The sequence below is a fragment of the Caenorhabditis briggsae genome (assembly GCF_000004555.2).
Source record: "Caenorhabditis briggsae complete genome, chrIII, whole genome shotgun sequence".
NCBI lineage: Eukaryota > Metazoa > Nematoda > Chromadorea > Rhabditida > Rhabditidae > Caenorhabditis > Caenorhabditis briggsae.
Window position 1 is genome coordinate 13,925,788 of NC_013490.2, and position 2,200 is coordinate 13,927,987.

At 37.4% G+C, this 2,200-nt stretch overlaps 1 protein-coding gene across 1 annotated transcript in view; it reads right to left on the minus strand.

The window, feature by feature from the left end:
- Positions 1 to 1,655: 1,655 nt before the first annotated feature.
- Cbr-dpf-6 overlaps positions 1,656 to 2,200 on the minus strand; it is a gene marked incomplete at both ends in the record, with an annotated part of 5,464 nt that continues 4,919 nt past the window's right edge. Inside the window, one exon of the mRNA XM_002643005.1 lies at positions 1,656 to 1,838. Within this exon, the coding sequence (XP_002643051.1) occupies positions 1,656 to 1,838 (183 nt within the window). The remainder of the gene's footprint in view (positions 1,839 to 2,200) is intronic.

Sequence of the window (2,200 nt, forward strand, 5' to 3'; positions counted from 1 at the left end):
AATGAGATATATAGGCTCAAAGTGGACGATCCGGGTGTCGTTCTATTAGAGGTTTTACGGTAATTCAAAATGCCAAGTACAATGACGAATACTTCTGTGTAAACATAAGAACCATCAGAAGGTTGAGAAATTTCAACAGAGAAAAAGATAGGAGATTGTTTTTTATACCAAAAAGTAAGAAGTACGAGAGAGAGAGAGAGAGGATTAGGACATTGGAAGTTAAGGATAGACAACGAGACAAGTTCGAAAAGCTATTTTGAAAGTTTTCATGATTTCAGTAAGAGCAGCAATTCTAAAAAAGGGGTCTACAAAAGTCAATACATCCAAAAATGCAAAAAATCGGAACATTAGATCTTCTTGACAGAAATTATTGTTTGGTATGTTTACTGTTCTCTTCTTCTCCATTATTGCTGAAATCCTTCATCATCTCCTCTCCAATAACTTTTCTCTCTTTCTCTGTTCTCTCTTACCTCGTAACACTATCTCGCCTGACTCACACCTTGCTGGTGCCGTCTTCTTTGCCATAAGCATTCGTCTTCTTCTTCTTCTTCATCTTGTTTCAACTTACGGTCCGTCCATGTGTCCATGTGACCTCGGAGCAATGCTGTTGTGTTGTGTTGGCTACTGACCAACATGCAGAGACTTAGACCTTCAAAGTTTTGGAACTGTCTGAAAACACTGTCAAACACTGTCTGAAAACACTTCCCTTGTTAGACCTTCAAAATTTTGGCTTACCGTAAAACCTGTAATAAAGAGCCGTATCAAGTTTGAGCTCAACTATCTCGCTTCCTATAAAAGTAATCAAAAAACGGTCAACTGACAAAACATTTCTGATATTATGATAAACATTTTGTCAGTTAACCATTTTTTGATATCTCTAATAGAAACCAAGATAAATCAGCTGCAAGTATAGAGGTAGCAAGCGGCCTACTCAGCGACACGCCCACCTATACCTTGAGCACAATTATCTCGGTTCCTATAAAAGATGTCAAAAAATGTTCAACTTACAAAATGTTCATTATGATACCATGCGACCTCGGGAGGAGCTGTTGTGTCCTCTACTACCGGGGAGCTATCTTCTAAACTTTTGGATTAACCTAAAACCAATAATAGAGGCGTCCTATCATGTTTGAGCTGGTTTTTCTTGGCTCCTATGCAAGGTATCAAAAAAAAATGGTCAACTGATAAAATATCGGTGACAGTATGATGAACAGGTTATCAGTGGACAACTTTCTGATATCTTTAACATGAACCTAGATAAATTGGCTTCTACATTCACGGTATCTATCCGATCTAAAAATATCAAATGTGGTTGAGAATCTAAACGAGATACGGTAGTTTTTCTATTATAATTTTTCACAAAATAAAAAAAAAACTAGTTTTTTCAAAATTTCAAAATATTTATTAAAGTTTTTCTTTGGATTTTTGTTGGTTTTAAAGCTGTATGAGTACATTAAAATTAGAAAAAAATATAACAAAATGACAAAAAAATGACTAAAGCTGACAGGAAAAACACAAAGTCTGATGAGGATGATATGTAATTTCAGATTTTCAGATAAAACATAAAATATGTATAAATTAGATGGGGAGACACGTATGTATAGACAACTGGGCGAGGAAAGAAATGGGATAAATCAGCTGGGCGGTATTTAATCCTAACCCTGAACTGGGAAAATTCGATTCATGACATTTTGATTTGGCGGGTACATGACACGTTGAGCACGGATGGGCGGCCGATAGAAGATCGATGGAGCCACTGGTCCACGTGGCATTTGGGCGGCCGCGGTCAGGTGTTGCGAACGGGCAATGGCTGGACCCTCGATGCCCACTTTTTTGATCTGAAAATTTTCATTTTTTGAATATAGTCAATATTATACTTATTTTAAAGCTTGTTTAACGCTGATTTCAAAAATATAAGTTTTACAAAAGTCGAACAAAAATGAAGGAAGTTATGACTGAAACTCAGAATTTCGATGTTTTTTTAAGTCCATCAAATAATTTTAAAGGAGGCCAGACACCAAAAAAAAAGTTTTTCTGATATTTTGCATAGAGAACCCCCATGAGGGGTTGAACTCATGACAGGCAGCTCAGGGGTACAGCGCCGCTACCGGCTGAGCTACGGGGGGCGCGAAGGCGCCTGACGACCAATGGTCTACATATTATTCTTGTGCAAAAAATTGGAGTTGTGACCGAATTTTCA